General features: G+C 35.9%; 4 protein-coding genes across 4 annotated transcripts; 2 read left to right on the top strand and 2 right to left on the bottom strand.

The window, feature by feature from the left end:
• Positions 1-2845: 2845 nt before the first annotated feature.
• Positions 2846-6263, bottom strand: LOC120328352 (uncharacterized). Its single transcript, XM_039394816.2, has 4 exons — positions 4027-6263; positions 3730-3878; positions 3455-3648; positions 2846-3383 (listed from the first exon to the last, which is right to left on the bottom strand). The coding sequence occupies exons 1-4, from the start codon at positions 6233-6235 to the stop codon at positions 3317-3319; spliced, it is 2619 nt and encodes an 872-aa protein (XP_039250750.2). The 5' UTR covers positions 6236-6263; the 3' UTR covers positions 2846-3316.
• A 9895-nt stretch (positions 6264-16158) lies between these two features.
• Positions 16159-17962, top strand: LOC120328094 (uncharacterized). Its single transcript, XM_039394493.2, has 2 exons — positions 16159-16949; positions 17559-17962. Exons 1-2 carry the CDS (start codon positions 16438-16440, stop codon positions 17794-17796), a joined length of 750 nt encoding a protein of 249 aa, XP_039250427.2. The 5' UTR covers positions 16159-16437; the 3' UTR covers positions 17797-17962.
• Positions 17963-18544: 582 nt separating this feature from the next.
• LOC120328092 (cilia- and flagella-associated protein 298-like) lies at positions 18545-21777 on the bottom strand. Its single transcript, XM_039394491.2, has 6 exons — positions 21556-21777; positions 20966-21071; positions 20747-20876; positions 19697-19847; positions 19167-19402; positions 18545-18839 (listed from the first exon to the last, which is right to left on the bottom strand). Exons 1-6 carry the CDS (start codon positions 21692-21694, stop codon positions 18717-18719), a joined length of 885 nt encoding a protein of 294 aa, XP_039250425.2. The 5' UTR covers positions 21695-21777; the 3' UTR covers positions 18545-18716.
• A 628-nt stretch (positions 21778-22405) lies between these two features.
• On the top strand, positions 22406-24614 carry LOC120328093 (spermatogenesis-associated serine-rich protein 1-like). The gene is made up of 5 exons (XM_039394492.2): positions 22406-22574; positions 22750-22873; positions 23260-23658; positions 24204-24266; positions 24343-24614. The coding sequence occupies exons 1-5, from the start codon at positions 22517-22519 to the stop codon at positions 24461-24463; spliced, it is 765 nt and encodes a 254-aa protein (XP_039250426.2). The 5' UTR covers positions 22406-22516; the 3' UTR covers positions 24464-24614.
• The last annotated feature ends 191 nt before the right edge of the window (positions 24615-24805 follow it).

Consider the following 24805-nt stretch of genomic DNA (forward strand, 5'->3'; position numbering starts at 1 on the left):
CCTAGCGAGACCATGCCAATGGAAGTTTACAGCAATATTTTGACAATGCCGGGATGCGAAATTGGGGTCGTGTATTAACCTGTACATTTCTGTACAGGAAGGGTGAGATATATCTTGACACGGCCATGCCTCGCTAAAACAAAGTTGATGCTTTCGGTAATAGCAAATTTCGGCGATAACAAATAGAACAGTAAGTAGCCTTATTCTATACACGACACATCGATTGTGCACTATCAATATAAATGCTCGATCGAAAAAAGCATGCACATTTTTATCAGTCGTCAATGCGTCCACTTCTAATAATATTTATCAGGCAAGACATCTTGTTACTGAATGTACATCATGCTTTATTTGGTAATACTGAATTTTATTGTTCTTACTGGCGCAGTAGGGTTGGAGCCAAAATGCTCAAGTGAATGGGACACAACCAACTCGTTCCTCAACATCGCATTGGACTGGTACAGTACCGCCGTACAAAGTGGCGACGATGAGGCAAATATGGAATCAAGAAATAATACTCTTCTTCCAACGTCCTCTAGTGCTACGTGTTCTGCCCATATAGATGAAAAATCATCACTAGTCACCATGACTTTAGATTGGGCAATTCCAAATAATGGCATGATCGACGACGATACATTGTCAGTTTCTGAACTTTCAAATGCGATATCAGATTTAGATTGGCAAATTAAAAAAATTGAATACCGCTTGAAACATGTCGAGCAGGGTTGGTTGGTAATTGGCAAAAGACGTTTTTGGTTTGGTGCACAGACAATGAATTGGCAAGCGGCATCTAATGAATGTAAGTATAAAGGAGGAAGACTCCTTTCGAAGGGAATGCGTAATTACAATGAAAAGAACGAAATTGTATCCATGGTTCGACTTAAGAATGCAGTTTATTGGGTCGGGCTAAATGATATTAAAGATGAGGGCACATGGATATGGTCAGATGGGAAGTACGCTAGTTCCAACGAAAGACCCAGACAAAACAGAAAAAAACGGAAAAGAAGACGTGAAGATTGCGCAACTTTATTTTGGCAACGTGGCAAAAACAAGAAACTGCGTGGTGAAGTTGAAGATCAAGAATGCTCTAAAGAATTTCGAGTCATATGCGAAAAACATTTATTTTAATGCATCTTCAAGTCTTTCATCAATCACAAAAGATATTCAAACTATCTTAATATTCCATATCGAACCATGCCCAAGGAATACATTTATACCTATGTACAAGGAAAGTGAAAAAGATTTGCAAGATATATTAACGTAGAGCATACTATATATTTAATATTAATATCATCATATTATTATTATCATCATGTGCATCGTTATTTAAAAATTAAAATATTCAATCAGAATATTCATTTGATCTTACTATTCCAAATCGAACTATGTCCGAAGAAAACATAAATACCTAATATAAAGAAAGTGAAAAAAGTATGCAAGATATATTAACGTAGAGCATATTGTATATTTATTATTAATATCATCATATTATTAGTATCATCATATGCATCGCTATTTAATAAATATAATATTTAACCAGAATATTTGATTATAAATATAATATTTAACCGATTGTTTGGAACTGGTTATAACATTCATAGGACATGTGCATGTATGGAACTTTCGCCAGAAAACTTTAATTACCATCCTTGTCCTCAAAAGTTCATTGACTTTTTCCTAAGAAGCTAATTTGAACCCGGCCAAAATTGTTGCAGCTTTAACGCGATTTAGTACAACCATTGTGCTTGCAAATGCACCAATCTAACGTAAGTAGGATTGAACCCGAACTTCCGCATTATAGTCCGGCAGATAAGGGGACCTTTTTGGCCCAAGTTTGATTTCAGACATAAAGTTTTTTTTATTTGTGATTATTCATCTTGGGGTCATTGCCAATCATTTCTACATGGGTTTGGAGTTCGCAGCCTTGAGCAATTTTTTTACGGCTCGATATTTGTATTAGTGTTTTTCGTCAAACCTGTGCATCATAATGACGCACAACCTTAACCATAACCTGTTACAATACTACGTTCAGGTTGTACGCAATCTTGGTGCACAAACTACGCAAGCACCAAATTTACTAGGAAATAAAATCAATAACTTTTAGGTATTTGTTGAGATATTGGTATTAGTGTTTTTCTTCAAACTTGTGCATAATAATGACGCACAACCTGAACCATAACCTGCTACAATACTTTGTTCAGGTTGTGCGCAATCTTGGTGCACAAACTACGCAAGCACCAAATTTACTAGGAAATAAAATCAATAACTGTATTTGTTGAGATATTGGTATTAGTGTTTTTCTTCAAACTTGTGCATCATAATGACGCACAACCTGAACCATAACCTGCTACAATACTTTGTTCAGGTTGTGCGCAATCTTGGTGCACAAACTACGAAAGCACCAAATTTACTAGGAAATAAAATCAGTAACTTTTATGTATTTGTTGAACCCAGCTTTGGGTCGCGACCAATATAGAGAGAAATACTGCTGAAACGTACGCGTAAAATAAAGAGTACTATTTCAAAATACCCTCTATTGTTGCAATTAACAATACAAGCCTGCTAATGCAGTCGCCAGTGGTTCAAGTGGATATACATCCGGTGGAGAACAGTCAATTATTTGTTAGCGAGAATTGTTATGCAGAGGGATGATCACGACGACGCAGTGAAAGATAATTATATCACGAGAACAAGAATGAGAAAATTTGAGCATCGCTTTCTTGTCTCACACAATACAATATCAGGTACAATTGAAGATTTTCAAGACTGGAAATATTTATAACATACTTGCAGTCCAACAGCTAATATTTTCCATGCTTTCGTACGGACAAAGTCCAAAGTTCAAGTGGATATACATCCGGTGGAGAACAGTCAATTATTTGTTAGCGAGAATTGTTATGCAGAGGGATGATCACGACGACGCAGTGAAAGATAATTATATCACGAGAACAAGAATGAGAAAATTTGAGCATCGCTTTCTTGTTTCACACAATACAATATCAGGTACAATTGAAGATTTTCAAGACTGGAAATATTTATAACATACTTGCAGTCCAACAGCTAATATTTTCCATGCTTTCGTACGGACAAAATCCAAAGTCGTTTTCCCATAAACAGTATAGCCCACAATTAATTTAGGACTTAAAATTTGGTTACACCAAGCATTAGATGAATATTTATTTTGGTTTTGCGTTGGCTTGAATGTTTGAGCGTGTTTTAGAGGAACAAAGATGAATGTTAAATTAATAAAGTCGGCAATACTTTCATGAATTACTACATTATATATCTATGATATATATAATCATTGCTCTTATATTTACATTAACTTTAATTTCAGTGATTCACGGAGCTCGTTCAAGTAGTTGGTGTCCGGGTATCCATTGCTGAAATTAAAACATACCTGGAGTTGGAGCAACCAAAAATTACACATAATATCCTAAAGAAGTATACTGACTTGTCCAGCCCCCCGTCAATACTGGTCTTATGCGGTATGTCTTTCCATGTAATAGTTCCGCACCCATCACTCTGCTTCTCAATCTTAAATATCATCCCGGCATTAAATGCCAGTCGGAGATAATCAATAAGTTGTATTACGCCATCTTCTATTGGTAAATAGGCGGTGATTTTTTGAGCTGAATAAGGGATTCCCTGCATATTGAAATATATATATTGCATATTAAAAAATTATAAGTCCGCCTTCTTCTCAAACTGTCTTTGCACAAAAGTTACCTCAAAAGTTCCAGCAGGAAAGCTATAGTTAATAACATAGTAGTTACACCACCCAAACTCAGTCGTATAAAGTTCTGAAGGATGGATATTCATTTGACCACCAGATATTCTATTCAGCACCGTTATGTGTTGGTTTTGTTCTAATTTACCTGAAAAGTTGAAAAATATTTCATTGAATTGTCAAACCGATTAAGAAATGACACATCAACTTTGTGTTTGAATGGTATAGTGAATTGTTCATAAATAGGATTATCGTGAATTATTTTCCTGGTTCTATAATAAACAATATTTAAAAACCTGTATGAATATTTCGTGTGGTTTCCGAGAATGCGTTTCCAGATCTAAACACCGAAGGTAGAGTCGTTGCTGTTGTCGTGTTGTATGTTGTAGACGTATTTCTGAGATTAAATTGGTTGGGAATTGTGGTTACCTGAGTTGTGGCACTTAATGAAGTAAATTCAGATTGACTTGTACTACTAATCGTTGAAATTTCTGCTCCAGAAACGAATCCAGACTGAATTGTACTTTTAGGGGCTGAAAATCCTGTTCCAAAGCCGGATGATCCAGGTTGACTTGTACTTTTAGTCGCTGAAAATCCTGTTCCAAACGCGAATTCAGATTTACTTGTACTTTTAAGGGCTGAAAATTCTGTTCCAAAACCGAATCCAGACTGACCTATACTTTTAGGCACTGAAGATCCTGTTCCAAAGCCTGATCCAGATTTACTTGTACTTTTGGGCGCGGAAAATCCTGTTCCAAGACAGAATCCAGACTGACCTATACTTTTAGGCACTGAAGATCCTGTTCCAAAGCCTGATCCAGATTTACTTGTACTGTTGGACGCGGAAAATCCTGTTCCAAGACCGAATCCAGACTGACCTGTACTTTTAGATGAAGATCTTGTTCCAAAGCCGCATCCAGGCTGACTTGTACTTTTAGGCGCTGAATATCCTGTTCCAAAACCGAATCCAAACTGACTTGTACTTTTAGGCGCTGAATATCCTGCTGTTCCAAAACCGAATATGGACTGACCTGTACTTTTAGGCTCTGAATATCCTATTCCAAAGCTCCATCCAGACTGACTTGTACTTTTAGGCGCTGAATATCCTGTTCCAAAACCGAATCCAGACTGACTCGCAGTTTTAGGCGCTGAATATCCTGGTCCTAAACCGAATACAGACTGACCTGTACTTTTAGACGCTGAATACCCTTTTCCAAAACCGAATCCAGACTGACTCGTACTCTTCTGCGTTGAAAATCCCTTTCCAAAGCCGAATATGGGCTGACTTGTACTGCCTGACTTGGTTTCATCCGTATTTATCCGACGAAATAATTCATCAATAAGCAAATCTTTGCATTCATGAGATTCGGTAACAAGAGTATTGCATCGCACATTTTCACGTAAAAAATCGACAGAAAATTGTTTGAGATCGATCATCCTAATCAACTTCGGAAGTGTTTTCTTTCTCATCAAAACATCATGGTTGATCCACATCATTGCTGCCTGCCACCTGTTAGAGCTAGATAGTGAGTGAATTCCTTCTCCTGATTTTACCACAAAAACAATCTCTTCGTCACTGAGACTGCCGAACTCTTCTAAATTCATCATATGTTGCAAATTTCCTCTAATGAATCGATGAATTTCAAGTTTGATTTTACTCCAAATATCGATTTCATTCATCTTATACTTTTGCAATAGGCTTTTCAGCGCAAAGCAAGTATCAATTTCTAAATGCTTCTCAATATCGGAAAACAGATTGAAAACCACAAAACTCTCCACTGGCTTGTTACCATTCACTAGTGGATCTTTTAAAATGGTCTCCAGAACAAAACGACACGGAAATTTTTTTAAATTCAATGCATGTACTAGTTCTAAAATATGTTGTTGGTGCGCATCATTTGAGCCCTGCACCCACGTTATTACTGCTTTCCAAAGTGCTTCATGATTTGCACGTGAAACCTTTATACAATTTGCCAATGTTGCTTTGTTGATAGATGGGAATAATTCATCGGAAATGACGGCTTCGAAATTGGTGGTTACAACTTTCAATGCGGCCTGTTTTACGTCGCCTCGACTGTACAAATGTGCTAAGTTTAATACATGCAAGCAATTATTCAAAAAAATATTTGATTTCAGATACTGAAAGCAATAGTCTGTCAACGACAATAGTTGTAAAATATCCGACGCGTTTAAAATATCTCGTAAGGTATCCATCTTCAAATCAACCGTCCCTAAGTACATGAACTGAATGCACTGAGTGATATCAACAGCGGTCACTCCTGTCATATTAACAAACCCATCAGTAGCCTCCTTCATGTTGTTGAATAGCATGCTCTCAAAATAAGCAGAGGAAGATATCAATACATTTCGATGAACTAGAAATGATTCATTCTCCACGTTTATTTTGAAATCGCAAAGAACTTTGTTTTCCCTTAACCTAGCAAGGGAAGTCATCAAACGGTCAGCTTGGTCTGTTTTAAGGGAGCCTGTAATTTTAGGATTCATAGTAAACACTGAAACAAAAATTGTATGAGAGGTCTATGGTGGCCCATCGGTGTCACGTGTAAAATTTAAAAAAATAATGAAAAAGCGGAAATAAAAAAATAGTTGTGAAAAAACATAAAAATAATTGAAAAAAAAGAAATAAAAAAAAAATTGAAATTAAAAAAAAAATTGAAAAATAAAACAAAAAAAAAAAATTAAAAAAAAAGTTAAAATTAAAAAAAAAAATTAAAAGAAGAAAAAAAAAAAAAAAAATTGGATAAAAAGAAAATAAAAAGGTTGACAACGATGGTCCGCCTCGTGGCCCATCGTTGTCACGCGTTTTTATTTTTGGAAAATTTGATGCTGCTTGGGACCAACGTTGTCAGGCTTAATCCTACACGCACAAATGTGTTTCCTGGGTTTCTAACTCACTACTGATTTTCATGAGCAATATCCAATAAATTCAACATGAAAAAGTTCTATAAATTCTCCATGCTACAAGTTCAACCACAACCAATATATTTATAATAATGATAAGAGAATATAGAATTGGATACGAAAATTTGTTTTTACGTGTAGAAGATAATTTAATTGGAAAATGCTGCTTAACTGCTCAGACACTCGTGCGATGCCGGTACGGTACCGTCTGACCGTACCGGTACCCATGCAATCACTCGTGAAAGAATGGGAGATACGGATAGTCTCGTAGAATATAGTCTACTGAAACACTCTCTGCGCCTGCCCCATACCGTACAGCCGTAACGCACCGATCCAGACAAATAATAAATCGCCCGTGCTCAACCATTTATTTCAATCCATACCTCGACTCACTATATTCTACTAGGATCGAGGTATGGATTGAAATAAATGGTTGAGCACGGGCGATTTATCATTTGTCTGGATCAGTACGTTACGGCTGTACGGTATGGGGCAGGCGCAGAGAGTGTTTCAGTAGTCTATATTCTACGAGACTATCCGTATCTCCCATTCTTTCATGAGTGATTGTATGGCTACCGGTACGGTCAGACGCAAAACGACTATAACCGACTACCGGTATTTGGTAAGACGGTACCGGCATCGCGAGTGTCCAGACAACTGAGTAGTTAAGCAGCATTCTCCAATTAAATTACCTTATACACGTAAAAACAAATTTTCCGAATTTTCGTATTCAATTCTATATTCTCTTATCATTATTATAAATATATTACTTCTTGTTGAACTTGTAGCATGGAGAATTTATAAAACATTTTCATATTGAATATTGCTCAAGAAAATCAGTAGTGAGTTTGAAACCCAGGGAACACATTTATGCGCGTAGGATTATGCCTGACAACGTTGGTCCCAAGCAGAAGCAAATTTTCTAAAAATAAAAACGCGTGACAACGATGGGCCACAAGGCGGACCAAGAACTCAGCATTAACTTCTGCGTTTCGTTGCCATTTGTCGAATTATAATTAAATTATATAGGCTCAATAAACGAGAGTAATTGTGATTTTTATACTTGTTAAGTTATAATACAATTTAACCTACACGTGTCTCAATAATTTCTGTTACGTAAAGAAAATAATCGTTAAAACAGCTGTTTTGTTACTATAATTCGGTGAACCGTCGCGGGCCGGATTCTATCACTCGCATCCGGCCCGCGGGCCGTAGGCTGCCGACCTCTGCCTTACGGGCATAGCTGAAGATTTTGAAGGGGGAGGGGGGTCTGAAATTTTCAATTGACAAGTTAGACCAAAACACCTAGCAGGTCCGATCGGAAGCCGGCAAATGTTAGTTTTCAATAGTCCCGATGGTCTAACTCTAAAAAGTGTTTCAAGTCACGAAAAATTTATATGTATGAATATGATATAGTAAAACAATATGGAAGACTTTTATGTTACACTTAATTAAAGGGGGGTCTGACAGATGTTTGATCTAATATGGTATACTGTACAGTATTTGGAGCCCTTTATACGCTGTAGAAGCAATGAAATGTTGTTGTTTTTTGAATATGAGTACAAATTGTGTTGCATGCAGCTGTATAGCATTTATTTAGTTAAAAAATCCTTGAGACAATCACCTGTTGTAGACTTCCAGTGTGTAAAAATATTTATGAAATTTTGGCTGATCCACTGCAGTCTTTTGTTTCCCCCCGTTCATCTGTTATTAATGACCTGAATACTGTTGGTAATTTTAGAAATAATAATCAGAATCCAAGTATTTAAATGCTCAATAGGAGATAGATCTAATAGGAAATTACAAATGAATTAATATCCAAAACAATTCTCTGTGCTAGGCTTGCACGTAATTGACAAAAATCAATTCCGTAATTACGGCAAAATCAATTACGTAATGACCCCGTAATTGCGATATTTTTCCACGCATTTACACCTATCATAACAACCGATTGAATCCACTTCTTTTCCGAATGGGACATTGAAGTTGGGTTTTCATATTCTTGGCAGTAGTACACGCCGTCGGCAGATGTTAAAGACAAATATCAAGGAGTGAATTCAAATTAATTTTATTCTGATTTTTATCTTTTGTGTCAGCTTTGGTTTTCCTTTATCACCTTCGCAAACTAACCGTCCCATTTTTATGCGATCAATTTTATTTTATCATTACCGACAATCGTATACGGATATTTATGGAAACGATAGTTTTTTAAAACCACCTTAGTGCTGAATCAAAATAACGAGTTTCTAATTTATTAACTAACGACGAGCGTATTCTCTCGTTTGATTATACTTGCGATTTCCTCGCGACGAAGACTTGTTTTTGCAGCGTCTTCTGCATTATCCGACATTACTGCCTTGTTAGCATTTTATAATAATAATTATTGATGTCGACTTATTGACGATATTCCGATTACCAGGCTTCATTTTACATTTAATCATTTCGCGGACTGAATGTTTATAACATTATTTGCGATAAATTTAGATCAAATATTATTTATTTGAGTATAATTTAAATATGGAACTTATATGATATGCCTTCTCCGAAAACACAAAGTTATATCGCAAAACAATGCATTTTGTGACATTTATTTTACACTCACGACATTTATTTGCTAACTCAAGTCGGCGATCCTATCGGCCAAGATTGACACAAGTTTGGTCGAGTGCCGGTGGTATTCAAGTCGACGATAAATCAAAATAAGTTGCCGCATTTGGTAAGACAGTTAATCATATATGGCCGAAATATTGAGAGGAATTGTGAAAAACATCATGAGCAAGGCCAAGGCGCGAGGAATCCGTCGTTTAGCTGTTTCTCTGCCGTCTCAATCGCTTTACCGATGCCGAGAAGACGAAGTTGCGTTGGTTCATTACGCAATCTCTCTTTTGTCGTCATATTGCTATTTGATAAGCGCGACATTAATTATCACGGCGAGGTGTTGGCGCGAGTGATCAATCGCTCTTTTCGCTTATTTGGTTCCAATTCGTCGTGAAAGCTCTTCGTTAAATTTCACAAGATCGTCGTGTTGAAAGGTTATGGATATTTTCCTGTTTATACCCCAAATCTGAAATAAAACAGCCAAAAACAGTATGATATTCCATGTTCATATATCAAGTGTTGATATTAACAATAAAGAATGGTTAAGCATTGCTAATCCACACTTGGTGGGGAATTCCCACTATTTAAACGCGTGACTATAAAATAGAAACGGAACATATATATTATATACCATAAGTAACGGAAAACTGGAACAAGTAAATAATAAATAAAAGTAAAATGGATACAAATGTTTGATAGACCATGTTTGAAACATTGATCTCCTGCGTTCATTAGTCATTTCACCCGAAGAAGTTGAAACCGGGCGTGTTAGCGTCCATCGGTCTCAACGCAATTCTATCCCTTATCTACGGTTAAGTTACGGGAGAAGTTAAAACCAGGTGTGTTGGCGTCAAACGGCCCTACTCAGTTCTTCCCCCTTAACTACGTTAATAATTTACATTGGCCATGCCAGAGAAGTTGATAATAGGTTAGTAAATGGCAACGCGTCATGCCTTCCTTCACCTACGTAACAAGAGAGAAATAAACGACTGCGAATACCGGAACTCTCTTCTACTTGTTGAGCTTTCATTTTTCGCAATCGACGAAATTGACTGCTTTGAAGAAAGCTCGTTTCAATGCAATAATTACGACTTTACGTAATTCGTAACTTCCCTTCCGTAACTCCAAATAATTACGTAATTCCGTAAATCCGTAAATTACGTGCAAGCCTACTCTGTGCTATACCTGTGCTCAGTGGCGTAGCATCCACCCCCGCAACCCCCGCGGGAGGGCCCACGGCGCAAAGGGGCCCAAGCGGTTGGAATTTAGAAATTTAAGCCGCAGAACCAAAAGCTGCATTGCAAAACCAGTAATGCACATCTTATAACGTTGATGTTAGTTCGGCTCAAATCATTTTGTTACGTAACAATGCCAGGGAGTCGTCGATTTTCGGCGTTTTGTGGTTTGATCTTGATCGCGCCGGCAAAATTACGAAGGCTGTCAGAATGATGTCGAAAGCAAAACCTCTCAGTGGCGCACAGGAACGCAGAAAAAGGGTAGAAGAGGAAAAACGTATGAAACAAATTAAAGTAACCAAGATAAACGGCAAATTTTAGGTTACCATTGCCTTTTTATAGCGAGTCTTGCTACGCCACTGCCTGTGCTTGATATTTAACAGACATTTTAATAAAGCTATTGAGTGAAACATGTTGGTCTGTTAATTTACATGGCTGTTTCAAATGTTTTTAGACATATCTTCATAAATTAGCTCTAGTTATGTTTCCATGCCAAAACCCCATCTGGTGACAGCAAATCATTCTTTAAATGCGAGTTTCGAGCCGTCTGCAAAAATTAATATTTTAGTTACGATATTTTGAAATAAATTGCCTCAATAAATGAACCTTGTCTACCATCTAAGCATGTATGTGTTTATATATATATATAAGTATAACAGCCACTTTGACAAAGTATTATTTGAAACAAACATGTGAATACCCACAAAACAAATTGGAATTAATAAAATGTAACGGTTCCAGGAAAAATATTAATGCATTCAATGAATGTGGTGTATTTTTCAGTAGCAAAAAAGTTATTGTTATTGATCAAAAATCAATAATTTAAAAACACTCGACAAAATAATTCAAAATTTTTTGGCACATCTAAAATTATAAATATAGGTATTTAATTTATGTGAAAAAGTTATTAGTACCAACCTGAAATCAAGCAAAATGGATTATCAAGGCAAACGTAAAACACCTCTTATGTTGTAATATGCAGCTGGTGATACAATGACAGAATGACTCTGGGAAAAAATTATCAAGATCAGTAGAACTCCATCATAAAACACTTATTAATTAAAGTTTAAATATGTGTGTTTAATTTATGTTTTTCATACAGACGTCACAGTTTCAGGATGTCGCTCACCACTAGGGATGGGAATTTAAGGGAAAACACTTTAACCGTTAACCGGGTAACATTAACCGGTTAACCGCCGCGTGACGTTTGACGTAATAATTATAATTTCAGCTTGTTACGTCACAACGGTTATAAAGCAATTTCGCGTGTTCTTTTCCCAGAATCGCTCAAAATTATTCACGAATCGAGATAGTTTCATTATTCCTCTGCTGCAAAAGATAGGCAGCGTGGTTCGGGCATGTGGAAATGTTTTAGCCCGATCCCATTGTTAAACGTCATTTATGTGACAAATTTTGTGTTCGATGTGCAAATTCTACTTCGAGATATATATCATAAAGAAAAACGGCATCAACTGCACACTTGTTGTATGACATTCATTGGATATCCGATTTTGCAATGAAATCGTGAACAATATATTTCGGAATCGACCGAAAACTAATTCTGAATTTATCATTGTAAATTTTCATTATCAGCAATCTTGGTACTTCCATTATTTTTCACATTACTTGATTCCTTACCCAAGTTAGTAATATTTTTTTGAATTAAACGCCGCAAGAGATAAATTTGCTATGACGTAATTATATTTGACGAGATTGTACGGTATGAAGATGATTTGTACCTGAGATGTCAGTTAACGGTTGAAATAAATCATAACCGTTAACCATCTGAAATCGGTTAACCATTCTCAACCCTACTCACCACATTTGTTTTTTTGCTGAAAGTTTTAGCTGCTCCACCAAAAATTTTCATTGATATGGTGTAGGCTAATTCTGATTTTTGAGATAAAGATCACCCATCAGTCAATTTATATTCTTGCCTACCGATTAGATCACACAGCATAAATCCTCACACTGCAACTTTTTATGATCCTTTCTTCCTGAAAATATACATATCTCTTATAAAAATCTACATTCCTTGACAAATCATTACTGTATTGGGTACCTATAAGAACATTTACAACTGTGGCGGGACTGGAATTGCCCTTTTTTTTATTGTTTTGTATTTTATTTATATTTAGTGTCTAGTTATTGCATATGCATTGGTGTGTAGAGTCTGAGCCCTAATTCGGCCGACAGTTGGTTTCAGTTACTCGACTCCAACCGCCACTGCATATGTGAACTGTGTTGCGGATTCGCAGTGCCATTCTTCTTGCTTCTGTATTGTGTTACAATGTTTGGAGTATATTAAAATGGAATATCCGGGTTATCTGGAGATCTATACTGACGGTTCAAAATCTGCAACTCGCTGTGGTGCTGCCTTTTTTATACCAGATTGTGACGTTTCGAATAAATTCCGCCTCGATCCATTGTCTACTTCCTACTGTACGGAATTATATGCCATATATCGAAGTTTGATATGGATATCACAAAATAGGCCTTCAAAAGTATTAATATTGTGCGATTGTCTTTCTGCATTGGAAAGCATACAGAATATTTGGGATGTTAAGCATTTTTTATCGACAAAAATACAACTACTTCATTCTATTATTTGTCACACGACTGATATCAAGTTTATGTGGATACCAGCACATATTGGAATTAGCGGTAATGAGGCAGTGGATCGACTGGCGAAAGACGGAGCAAATGGAACTGTCATCAATGCCTGAATGCTGTTCTCCAACGGTCATTGAAAGAAGCTAAGACATTGTGCAAGCAAACATGTCTTGCAAAATGGAATTTAACATACCAAGCTAACGATACTGCAAGCCATTAAAAGAACTTTCGAACTTATATAGCCCAAAAGACTGTCTATTTTAATTTTTCCCGCCAAGAAGAAATAGTATTTTTTCGGCTTCAAACTGGACATATTAGACTCAACTATCATTTATTTAAAATAGGGCTACTTCCCACAGGGCACTGTAGTCGATATGACACAAATGAAACTGTTTCTCATTTTATTTTATATTGTCCCAAGTATAATACCTTACGATGCGAATTAAGACGTTAAGCAGCAAAAATGAATGTGCCCTGGGAAATTATTTGTGTTTTCAATGTTCCTGATTTGATTCCATTTATTATTAGCTTTGCTATATCCACCAAACGAGAGTTGTGAACCTATTTTATTGTATCATACTGACTGCTCTTTTTGATATTTGACGCAAAAGACCCAGTTGTCAAAGACGCCATTAACCCTTTTACCTTACCTTCTTGCTTCTGCTGTCAATGGGTAAGGACCGTATTTTGTCGCTAGCCCAAAAGACTGTCTATTTTAATTTTTCCCGCCAAGAAGAAATAGTATTTTTTCGGCTCCGAACTGGACATATTAGACTCAACTATCATTTATTTAAAATAGGGCTACATCCCACAGGGCACTGTAGTCGATATGACACAAATGAAACTGTTTCCCATTTTATTTTATATTGTCCCAAGTATAATAACTTACGATGCAAATTAAGACGTGAAGCAGCAAAAATGAATGTGCCCTGGGAAATTATTTGTGTTTTCAATGTTCCTGATTTGATTCCATTTATTATTAGCTTTGCTATATCCACCAAACGAGAGTTGTGAACCTATTTTATTGTATCATACTGACTGCTCTTTTTGATATTTGGCGTGGCGTAAATGGAATTTAACATACCAAGCTAACGATACTGCAAGACATTATAAGAACTTTCGAACTCATATAGCCCAAAAGACTGTCTATTTTAATTTTTCCCGCCAAGAAGAAATAGTATTTTTTCGGCTTCAAACTGGACATATTAGACTCAACTATCATTTATTTAAAATAGGGCTACTTCCCACAGGGCACTGTAGTCGATATGACACAAATGAAACTGTTTCTCATTTTATTTTATATTGTCCCAAGTATAATAACTTACGATGCGAATTAAGACGTTAAGCAGCAAAAATGAATGTGCCCTGAGAAATTATTTGTGTTTTCAATGTTCCTGATTTGATTCCATTTATTATTAGCTTTGCTATATCCACCAAACGAGAGTTGTGAACCTATTTTATTGTATCATACTGACTGCTCTTTTTGATATTTGACGCAAAAGAGCCAGTTGTCAAAGACTCCATTAACCCTTTTACCTTACCTTCTTGCTTCTGCTGTCAATGGGTAAGGACCGTATTTTGTCGCTAGCCCAAAAGACTGTCTATTTTAATTTTTCCCGCCAAGAAGAAATAGTATTTTTTCGGCTTCGAACTGGACATATTAGACTCAACTATCATTTATTTAAAATAGGGCTACATCCCACAGGGCACTGTAGTCGATATGACACAAATGAAACTGTTTCCCATTTTATTTTATATTGTCCCAAGTATAATAACTTACGATGCGAATTAAGACGTGAAGCAGCAAAAATGAATGTGCCCTGGGAAATTATTTGCGTTTTCAATGTTCCTGATTTGATTCCATTTATTATTAGCTTTGCTATATCCACCAAACGAGAGTTGTGAACCTATTTTATTGTATCATACTGACTGCTCTTTTTGATATTTGGCGTGGCGTAAATGGAATTTAACATACCAAGCTAACGATACTGCAAGCCATTATAAGAACTTTCGAACTCATGTAGCCCAAAAGACTGTCTATTTTAATTTTTCCCGCCAAGAAGAAATAGTATTTTTTCGGCTTCAAACTGGACATATTAGACTCAACTATCATTTATTTAAAATAGGGCTACATCCCACAGGGCACTGTTGTCGATATTACACAAATGAAACTGTTTCCCATTTTATTTTATATTGTCCCAAGTATAATAACTTACGATGCGAATTAAGACGTGAAGCAGCAAAAATGAATGTGCTGGGAAATGGGAAATTATTTGTGTTTTCAATGTTCCTGATTTGATTCCATTTATTATTAGCTTTGCTATATCCACCAAACGAGAGTTGTGAACCTATTTTATTGTATCATACTGACTGCTCTTTTTGATATTTGACGCTAAAGACCCAGTTGTCAAAGACGCCATTAACCCCTTTACCTTACCTTCTTGCTTCTGCTGTCAATGGGTAAGGACCGTATTTTGTCGCTTTTATTTTATCTGCTTTAAGCGTGGATTTTACACAATTTTAATAAAGTCTCTTCGTTTGCATCGTGAACTTCGAACCTATTTGTGTGTCATTGCAGCACACTGGATCTTCTGAACAAATTATTACAGTATTGCTAGACTGTATTAGTGGCGAGCACCTACCGGTATTCCGGTTAAGTCGTACTGTTGCACAACTTACTCTTTTTTATGCTGAACAATCGTAGCACAAAGCGGCTCTCTACGTAGCTTTAAAATGAATTTAAAATCTTACTGTCAATGTGCTTTCGAGTGCTGGACCGGTCCTAGGGCCTCCTCACTCAATTGATTGCTCCTCTATTTTGTTTTGTAATCTACATTCTATCAGTTCTATAGTCAAATATATCGTGTAATATTCCATGTGCACAACCAACTTGAATATTTATAAGTCACTCACTCAATCTTGACGCGAGACAGCGCGCACAGAACACAGAAAATTGCAATACGTCGCGCCAACGACTAACATACCGTCGCACGATGATTTTCGAATCAATAATCTGTCAGAACCAAGGCGAGCGTGACGGCGAATCCAACATAGGGCGAAAATTTCCGGAGTTACATGGCGTTGGTCAAATACATATCGCATTTTTATAAGTTTGTACAAATAGTTCTCATCGCTTATAGCAAAATATCTATCACCTCCTAAATTTGAAAACACCCACCCTAAAATGAAAACTGGGTAGCTAACCAATTGCAAATGCCCCGCAGTACAGAGAAAGTCAACTCGTCCTTCACCTGTTTACGCCTGTACCGTATGATATCGGTAGTCTGTTGCAGGAAACAGAGCGCGTGTATCTTTCGCTGCGCATTTTCATGAATCGTGATGGCCAAGCGTTCGCGCCGCAACGTTTTTGGAAATCGGACTGCCGCCAATGATGAGATTAAAACTGGTTCTTATCCGCTGGTTACTGGTGATTATCAATGGGTACCAGGACCTGAATCCGATGAGCAATTCCCCGATAATATGGTATGCGGTGGAAAGTTGGAAACCGGGCAATTTGCTTACATTGGACGTGCAGACGTTGAAGATCAAACCCCGTCCGGCTTTGTTTTGAAAGAAACGCGAGAATTACATGTTCCCTATGGTACCTCGGAGCACCGTCTACGTAACTATGATGTTTTGGTTGTCAAGGATCAAAATATTCTGGAATGGCAGGAGTGTGAAAATGGTCGTCCTCCCTCTACCACGTGTTGTATACCACTAGAAGTGGGTGGAAACTTTCGTGAAAGCATGCAAATTGGTCGAACCTGTACCCCTTTGATTGAGGGTCACACATGGAATGAAATGCAGCTAGAAGTATCTCGATGGGTTAACACTGATAATAATGTGCATAGGTGAGCATCACTAGATTGCAGTGTCTCTGTATAATAATTTTATGTGTAGTGTACACCTGTTATTAAATATTGTTATTGGATCAAACACCAAAATGTGAAGCAATATGTATACCGTAAGTATATTTTGATTTTCCCGCAAAAAAATCAATGAACACACAGAAGATTGGGAAAATCGGGGAAACTTGCAAAACCTTTATAAATGTTTAATACGGTTCCATTACATTTGAACCCACGTACATTTGAACCCATGACAATTGCACCTGTATGCTATTGCAACTATGGATTTTTTTTTGTTTCACGGATAGTTAAACCCATACTAACCCTAACCCATGGGTTTTAGCACCCGCATATAGATTGAACCCGTGGATATACGCATGGGTTCAAATGTACATGGGTTCAAATGTACAGTCACCGTTTAATACATGTAAATATACATGCGCCAGTTTACTTCCTTACTAAAGAGTTTATTGTACAGTGAATAAACTTTGTATATGGTTGTTAGAATCATTCTTTGTGTTTAAATAACTGAAAGCTTCATAGGCAACCGCATCTAGTATAACCATTTGGTTAATGGAAAAAATAATCTTCATTCATTACACATTGTTTCAGATTGGGAAAAATTCATCGGAATCACCAATGTCTATATATACCATATCAAGGACGGGAATACATTTTTAGACGCCACGAAATGCTGATGCTTAAAACTTCACCAGGATCTTTAAAAAGGATTTGTCGTTGGTCTATCTTAAAATATTTAGAACACATCAGGTCCAAATCCAGCAAAACAATTGATAGCTTGCCACTACCTAACAAAATTAAGGGATATCTGAAGCACACAGACAAGTGACTATACCTACTGACATACAACCACCGTATATATAAAACTTATTTTCTAATATATACCTTTTTGTTGATTTTATTTTAGCGTGATAGTTTCTTTTGCAAGATGTTGCATTTTTTCTGATTTGACATTGATTTTGACATGAAATATATACAAGTGCAATCTGATGTAAGTCACAGTTAAATTATTTATTTGGGTTCCGCTGGTTATAATATTTTACAGATTTTAGGAGCATAATGGTATGTAGTTCTAATTTGTCTCTGCCATTACTGTGTGATAAAATCCATTGAAGGGTGACATCAATGTTGCTCAAGCTCACTATTTCTCTCACATCTACAACATTGCATCTAAAGTATATATCAGACCCAGTGTTTGGGTTAGTCTCTCTTACACTATGAATCTGGACTCATCCCCGGAGGGGGAAATTTTGCTTTGTATTCTCTGTACAATTCTAATATTCTTCAGTCCTTTGTCACTACTATAATACCTATTTACGGACACATTATCAACTACTTGAACTGTACAAAAGCGGGAGGGCGATTTGTACATAAGACTAGCTAACACCCATTAAAGATTGAATAAAGCATATATATAGCGAGGCTTTAACGACAAAGGTTTGGAGCCACAGACTCTCATTTCTTGGTAAAACAAGACTAGCAATCAACAGAGGCTTTGGTACTTCAGGAAACTCAAGTCTCAAACTCTTCAGATGAATCCTGCGCAAGTATTCATATTGCATCACAATATACAACAATACAGTTTATAAAAAATTTATTTGCAACATGTACACTACACGTTATTCCTGCCAAAAGTATGTATATTTATTAACAACAATGATGTTAACAGTAATGTCACATCCAATCTCCTAGAGATGATCAAAACACAGTGCGTACATATATCCGGGAGTATATATTACAAAATGACTGTCAGCGGAAGCCTCTTCCTGGTCCCCACTTGATATCTTGCATTCCTTGAAATTGACTTTTCAATCTGTTGTTATCTGCCCATTCTGAGTTCAAGTGAGCGTTGTCTTCTGATTCGTCAAGTTTCTGGAAAGAATTGATCCTCATAGTTGGTAGTGTGGCATGGCACAGGTTCACAAAAAAAAAGAGAACTGTGTCTGTGTGTATGTAATGCCCTACTGGTTTTAATTAATTTCCAGATACATTGGACTTGTCTAAGGGTGGATGGTAAAAAAAGAAACCTGCATGTAATCATTCATTAACACCAGTTAGTTTTTAGTCTCTTAGGTGAGATATCAGCACTATTATCTTCCATATTGAGTATGTGTAATTTTGCTACCAGGGTAAGACATCAATAACCACATTGGGTATGTCATGACAGAATTTAAAAAATGCCATATAAAATATATTTACCTTAAGTTCTTCTTGCCTTCTGTATGCATGTAACATCATTTGTTTCTTTTGTTCTTCTGATACAACTGGCTCCCTTCCAGGTGGGCCAGTACCTTTTTTCTGCAGTTTAGCCACAATTTTAGTTTTATCATTATTTCCCACATAATCTTGCAGTTTCTTTCCAGGTAATAGTTCTTTACCAGCCCACCAAAGCGTTCCTTTGTCTTCTGGGATTACTTGTAACGATGCTTGAGTTCCTAAACGTAAAAAAGACAATTCCTATAGGTTGCAATTTGGCTCATCGTAACAATGTTAACTCACTAGGTTAAATTGGGAAGCTAATTCTTACAAAATAGGCTATTTAGTTTTAATACTGTCAAGTGTCAATCTAAAATTTATGACTGATGGAACATGTTTTCTGAAGCAAACAACAGTTAATCATTGCTCACATTTGGAGAATTTATTTAAAAACAAAATATTATTATACACATACCTGTTTGGGAAGCTGCCTACAAAAAGAGATACAATAGCACTTTGATTTCACAACTTACCTGAAAGTTCTTCTTGATTATCTAGCTCCAATTGTATAGGATCATGTGGTGGTAATCCCATTGGATACACAATCATCACTGCACCACGTAGCTGTCCTAAAGCATCTTTTACTATTTCATTTGTCATCAGTGTGTTTGCTTCAACCAGTTTCTGTCAATTTGAGATAAGATTTGAAGTTTTCAAGATACAAAAAACCCTCCTGCTGAGATTGGTTCAAGTCGTTTTGTAAATTATGTAAATACGGTTATGGCTGGGAACAGTTAACCGATTTTAGATGGTTAACAGTTACGATTAATTTTAACTGTTAACTGAAAATTCAGGTACAAATCATCTTCATAATGTACAATTTCTTCAAAAATGATTACGCCATCGCAAATTTATCTCCTGTGGCGTTTAATTCAAAAGAATATCACTAACTATATTGGTAAGGACCCAATAAATATGAAACATAATTGAAGTACCAATATCACTGATTGTAAAAATTTGACAATGATGAATTCACAATCAGTTTTCAGTGGAAATATATCGTTTACAATTTTATTGCAAAATAGTATATTCAACAAGTGCGCGGTGTTTTTCTTTATGATATCTCAAATTAGCATTGGAAGTCTAAAACTGGAAATTTGTCATATATAATGACATTCAATAACGGATTTGGGTTTTACTAAAATACTTCCATATGCCCATTGCATATCTCTTGCAGCTGAGAGATCACGGAACTATCTTCATTTGTGAATAATTTTGTTCAATACCGGGATAAGATCACCCAGAATTGTTCTGTAACCATTGTGACATAACAAGCTAAAATTATAAATTATTACGTCAAACGTCCTGCTGCGGTTAACCGGTTAATTTTTCCCTGAAATTTCAAGCCCTAGTAAATAGGAATAGAATGTCTCAAAATCATTTTAAATAAACCAAATTTTGTTTGGCTGTAATCTCTGACAACTTGTTGAAAGATGCTCATTTGGTGAAGTCAAATTTATTAATGCATTTAAAAGATTACAATTGTAGTGAAAAATATTCTAAGACAAAGATGCCCCATTTACCTTGCTAATACTTGCTTTTGCGTCTTTCACAGTCTTAGTCAAAATCTCCGCCATTTTTGTATTCGGTGCTTGACCATTTCTTCTGCCAATATCATCCTTACAAAATACGGCTCCACCACTTGGTATGCACCTTATGAACAAATATATGACAGGGGATAAAGCTCCACAAACATTTTTCACAAATAATTTCATATCAAATGAAACCATCGCTTCACTTACTTTTCCACCCATTCATCCTTCAACTTTAAATCGACTATTTGATCATCCGTCAATCCCTGCATGTTAGGTGGAAGTGTTGTGCCATGTTTTGCAAGAAATTCCATCTCTGAAATAAGCGAAAAACATTTTTATATCATTGTATACCCCTGTCAATTGGCAAATAATTGTTGGGTTTTCAATTTTCCTGGTTTCTTTCTCAATTTTTAAATTTCCAATTGATGATGACGAAATTTGTTGTTTTCCAAACTAACGTATATTTTACAATTTTGATTATTGACTCTATAACACATGCTGGAAGCTAATGATCAATATTACTGCTACATCTCAAAAAAATGTAACATAGCAATGCGGATATCTTATTTTAATATGAGTAGTTGGTATAATTTAACAGATTACTAAACTCATAAAATCAGACATTTGAACCATGTGAAAGTTGCTATAAAAACAAACAACAGTGAGTTTGAATCTGATCATACAACTCATTCTGGCACAATTGAAATACACAGTTTTCGATTTTTCAGCAAGAAGTTAACTAATTTCACAGAAATATATTCACTTGATAATATAAAACATATATCATACATCCATACCCTGGCATATTCTATCAATTTTCAGACGTGCATTGTAAATATATATTAGCTTCGATAACAATTCTTCAATATCCACCGCCACCGCAGTTTCATACAGAAATTGACTTTCATCTCCATGTTTGATATGTATGCGAACCATGATGTGAAAATAATAGTTGAGCTGTGTGTTCTACATTAAAAAATCAAAAAAGAATCAATCTCATCTGCTTGAACTGGATTAAATTAAAAGTTTGGTATTACAACAGCAGACCAGTGATTGAGTTTCATTTGATCCAAAAATATGCAAAGTAGGTATTCAAGAAAAACAAATGATATAGCCAATTTGAGTTGAAGTCGTGTCAATAATATTCATTATGCCCATATTACATTGAGACTATACCACAAAGACGTACGATTCTAATTGTCTTGTCTATTTATTTATCTTTATTCATAAAAAACATTGAATGGAACAGAAAGTATTAAAAATATATAGTTTTTAAGGGTAGTTAATACAGTAATACTTTGTAAGTATCTAGTAGTACCGTACTATTCGAATATGTTCTTTGCGTATAGTCTATTGAAAACTCATTTCAATGAACTAACTATTCGTCCATATTCCTGTATTCAAAGTACTGTGACACTAACGGCCGGAATAATAACTATACCCGACCAAAACCCCCGACTAGGTTTATTTTTAACGAATCTGACTGAAGTGAACAGCCCAAATTCTCGCATCACGAATAATTTTATTACCAATATATTAATCATAAACATTTAGAACTATATTCCAACATAAATCAAAATTTTAAATACGTCATTGTCATTGCGTTATTTTACAATTTATGCACGAGTGCGCAGCATGAATAACACAACGTTGCTATGGCAGCGTTCACACAGTATGTGGTCGCATTGTGCTTTTCCTATGATTCGATTAATTTCGTGATTATGGGGGAAATACAAAACAAATTGTTCGCCTAATTGCATGATGACGCAAGTCGAAACAAGAAACGATGAATTGGCTAAAGTTGAAACAATAAGTGGTGAGATAGTTCTTACTTATTATTATTATGACGATGCTATATTTTGAGGCCGATAAACATACAATATCATACAGTCATACACACGCGAGTACTGAAATTACTGCGAGTAGTACAGTATGTACAATACAAAAGATATATTGTGACGGTTTAAAACAGGTTCTGGTTTATTTGACAGACGTGAAGGATGTTCAACCACAGGAAAACCGCAAAGGTCATGGACGTTTGTACATTCCTCATGGAAGGGGGGAAGAAGATGTTTATAAACCACATGCTCAGCACATTGATGTGGAATACTCCGAGTAAGTCTTTAAAAAGATAAATATATTACTAGATAAAATTATAATTGGTATTACGAATCATGAGTATCAATCTTGGAAATGTAGTTTTGAGATATAGTATTGTTGAAATCATTAATTGATGGTGGAGATGATAAATATCTTGAATTCTAATGAAAAACCTAAGTCTTAACATTGTGTTTTATTATATGATTTATCTGTCAATACTGCCATGCATATTTTTCTTCTACTGTAGCTGCAAATTATGGTTGTACGTGATTACTATGTTCGCAAGAATATATATTACAGCTGGTGACCCTGCGAATATTACAAATGCTACGTAATGCTAGCAGTGACCAGATTCATCTGTTAATGTCAGTTATTTTATTTATGCTTTTAATTTTTCACAGATGCGGTCCAGATTGGAGTTCTATGATCAGATGGCTACCACCCCCTTCACCTGGCAAAAAACCGAAAGAAACAACGTTTTATCCACCACTTGAAAGACTTCGCCGTTTTCCAGATAAATCCAATGTAACAACATCAAAAGAATATCAGTTTTATCCTCCCCATGGTATTCCACTGGTTTACAGCAAAGGAAAGGTCACCACTTTTGATAGTGTGCATCTTGCAAGTCAAAGAACTTACAATGAGATTACAGATATAGAACAGTTTGGTAGAAAAGGCTTTGTGTTGGACACTCGTGACGGATATCCTTCTGCATCAGCAGGAGACAAACCATATAGAATTCCAGAATATTCACCTAATTTTCACAAATTTGGATCAACAAGACCAGTAGTCAATTTTGGGTAAGATGTTCAATAAGTAACATATTATAACCTCATTTCACAGTGAACACATGTGGATAACATTTTGTGATCAACTATATAGAACAAATCACAAAATATGTTAAAAAATTCATTTAAAAAAAGGATTTAAAGTACAGGGAGTCCTCGACTTACGACGTTGTTCCGTTTTCGAGACGCGGTGTAACCCGAATTTCAGTGTAAGTCGGAACATTATACTATACAGTACATAAATTACTCTATACATATCGTCCTGTATTGGTGTATTGGTAAATATGGTACTGTAATAAAATGTACAAATACTGCAAAAAAAGTACTTAATTAGAAAAAAAGAAAACAACATGAATATCACATGAATAAAAGCAAATACTGTACAGTACAGTATTATCTTTTATATTTTTCATGGAGTGCGTTCGTAACATCGAAACAACGTTATGGAGTGCGCGTTCTTAACCTCGAAACAGCACAAGTCGCGGCTGTCATAACCCGAGAACTCCCTGTACTTGAAAATTTAACTCCTTGAAGCCTCATCCTTTTCACATTTACAGTGGTTTCAAAGCAGAAATGGCAGATACATTCATACCGCTGCAGGCACTCTCGCCCACACCAGTGTAAGTAAATGTTTTTTAGTAAATGTTTCCAACTCAACCATTGGAAATTTTAACTTATTCAAATTGAATTTGATAGGAAACCATATACGGTTGTGGAAGCAGAAAAAAAGAAGCAGGAAGAGGTAAATGAAGTGGAATCTCTAAATCAATGGAGACCTGCATCACCCCTCCAAGTCCCAATAGCAGAATGGCGATAATTATCAGTATACATCCTGTGATTTTTTTTTCGTGGCATTGCGTGCAATTAAAAAATATTGTTTTTCAAATCAGTCTATATTGCTAAATAAATAAGTTCTGGAAAAGTTCAGCTTTTTCTAACTTGAGAATACTTGAACCTAATTGTGTTTATGATTTCGAATATTATTGGCTGTTATTTGTTTGCTCGAGTGAGAAAAAAGTATTCAAAGTGTTCACCTATGTGGCACTTTTAAGTCTTCTGCACTGCACTATTTGCTGTAATTCAAACCTCAACATAAATTGAACTCCTGTCAGGTATGGAATAAATAGGTACACAGATTGTACAGACATTTAACAATGAA

The sequence above is a fragment of the Styela clava genome, chromosome 7 (genome assembly GCF_964204865.1).
Source record: "Styela clava chromosome 7, kaStyClav1.hap1.2, whole genome shotgun sequence".
Taxonomy (NCBI): domain Eukaryota; kingdom Metazoa; phylum Chordata; class Ascidiacea; order Stolidobranchia; family Styelidae; genus Styela; species Styela clava.

Excerpts from the sequence above, each read along its gene's own strand:
- LOC120328352 (XM_039394816.2), bottom strand. The coding sequence starts at position 6,235 with ATGAATCCTAAAATTACAGGCTCCCTTAAAACAGACCAAGCTGACCGT. Across the intron at positions 3,879-4,026 it reads CACACGAAATATTCATACAG|GTAAATTAGAACAAAACCAA; the intron begins GTTTTTAAATAT and ends TCAACTTTTCAG. Across the intron at positions 3,384-3,454 it reads ATTGACGGGGGGCTGGACAA|CAATGGATACCCGGACACCA; the intron begins GTCAGTATACTT and ends TTTTAATTTCAG.
- LOC120328094 (XM_039394493.2), top strand. The coding sequence starts at position 16,438 with ATGGCCAAGCGTTCGCGCCGCAACGTTTTTGGAAATCGGACTGCCGCC. Across the intron at positions 16,950-17,558 it reads ACTGATAATAATGTGCATAG|ATTGGGAAAAATTCATCGGA; the intron begins GTGAGCATCACT and ends ACATTGTTTCAG.
- LOC120328092 (XM_039394491.2), bottom strand. The coding sequence starts at position 21,694 with ATGGTTCGCATACATATCAAACATGGAGATGAAAGTCAATTTCTGTAT. Across the intron at positions 19,403-19,696 it reads TAATCAAGAAGAACTTTCAG|GAACTCAAGCATCGTTACAA; the intron begins GTAAGTTGTGAA and ends TTTTACGTTTAG. Across the intron at positions 18,840-19,166 it reads GAAGGCAAGAAGAACTTAAG|AAACTTGACGAATCAGAAGA; the intron begins GTAAATATATTT and ends AATTCTTTCCAG.
- LOC120328093 (XM_039394492.2), top strand. The coding sequence starts at position 22,517 with ATGATGACGCAAGTCGAAACAAGAAACGATGAATTGGCTAAAGTTGAA. Across the intron at positions 22,874-23,259 it reads ATTGATGTGGAATACTCCGA|ATGCGGTCCAGATTGGAGTT; the intron begins GTAAGTCTTTAA and ends AATTTTTCACAG. Across the intron at positions 24,267-24,342 it reads GCACTCTCGCCCACACCAGT|GAAACCATATACGGTTGTGG; the intron begins GTAAGTAAATGT and ends TGAATTTGATAG.